The sequence below is a fragment of the Antrostomus carolinensis genome, unplaced genomic scaffold (genome assembly GCF_000700745.2).
Source record: "Antrostomus carolinensis isolate BGI_N321 unplaced genomic scaffold, ASM70074v2 scaffold34840, whole genome shotgun sequence".
Classification (NCBI taxonomy): domain Eukaryota; kingdom Metazoa; phylum Chordata; class Aves; order Caprimulgiformes; family Caprimulgidae; genus Antrostomus; species Antrostomus carolinensis.
This window is the reverse complement of record NW_010291218.1, coordinates 26,610-27,715: the sequence shown is the minus strand read 5'-3', so window position 1 is coordinate 27,715 and position 1,106 is coordinate 26,610. Positions and strand designations below refer to the sequence as shown.

At 57.2% G+C, this 1,106-nt stretch overlaps 1 protein-coding gene across 1 annotated transcript in view; it reads right to left on the bottom strand.

The window, feature by feature from the left end:
• Positions 1 to 620: 620 nt before the first annotated feature.
• Positions 621 to 1,106, bottom strand: part of LOC104530945 (cathepsin L1-like) — a 2,095-nt gene continuing 1,609 nt past the window's right edge. Inside the window, exons 5-6 of the mRNA XM_029086941.1 lie at positions 939 to 1,104; positions 621 to 720 (exon numbers count right to left, since the gene is read on the bottom strand). Coding sequence (XP_028942774.1) covers positions 621 to 720; positions 939 to 1,104 — 266 coding nt within the window. The remainder of the gene's footprint in view (positions 721 to 938; positions 1,105 to 1,106) is intronic.

The window sequence follows — 1,106 nt, the reverse complement described above, 5'->3', positions numbered from 1 at the left end:
GGGATATTTTGGGGGGGCCCACGCTGCCATCAGGCTGTGCCCCACATCCCTCTCACCCCAGCCTGGGCATCACTCACCCTCCAGGCTGCTGGGCTGTGTGTGGCACTAAATCCCTCAAATTATTCAGGATGGGGGGAAAAATAAAAAGCAGAATGAGGGGAGGGGAAATAAAAAGCAGGATGAGGGGAAAGGGTCGTTTTCTGCCATGTCACAGAGGTTGATTGGGGTAAAAGTGATTTATTTAAAGAGCTCAGTGTGCAGGGACAGTGGTGTTGGCTCAGCTCATGTGGGGCTGTGGCCAGACCCATCCCTGGCTGGTGGCTTTTGGGATTCAAGTGAAAGGAAAAGGGGCTGCAGGAGGGGAAAGAGGTGGGCCAAGCTGGGAGGAAAGACTCAGAGAAAGAGCCTCTTGCACAGAGAGCTTTGCTTTTCCCACCCGGAAATGGACCAGCAGCATCAGCCTTCCTCCAGCCACCAAAACCTGCCCAGCGCAGGGTGATTAGCTGTGCCACTTTTAATTGCTTCTCACCACAAACAAAAGCCCCTTTTCCAGAAGGAAACAGCCGTGGATCCACAGCCAGGGCAGGGAGAGGTGCCCGGAGCAGGGGGGATGTCCTGGATCACAGCACGGGGAAGCTGGCCTGGTTGGCCACCCCACACTGATTGTCAGCGCCCTTCAGCAGGCGGATGTAGCCCTGCTCACCCCACAGCTCCGACCAGCTGCAGGAAGAGATGGAGAATGAGCACATCCGTGTTCCCACGCACATGGAGACCTGGCCCTGCTTAGGGAGGGTGAGCGAGACAGGGACAGGCACTGGAGCTCCTCATGGAACAAGGATGCTCCTGCCAAACAGCTCCAACCCCAGCAACAGTGGGGGACGAGCCATGCCTGGCAGTGGAAGAGGCAGTGGATTTTGGGGGACACCCTCAGCCCAAACCTGTTCTTTAAGATCCAGTAGCTCACGTTGTGTCCGTGCTCCTGGCTCGTGCCGTAGCCCACGGCCAACATCCCGTGGTTCACCTGCTGGCTGCAGAACATGCTGCTGAAGATGCCTGGGAAGAGCAGAGCTGGGGTGAGCCAGGGGCCAGCCTTGATCTCTTCTTCT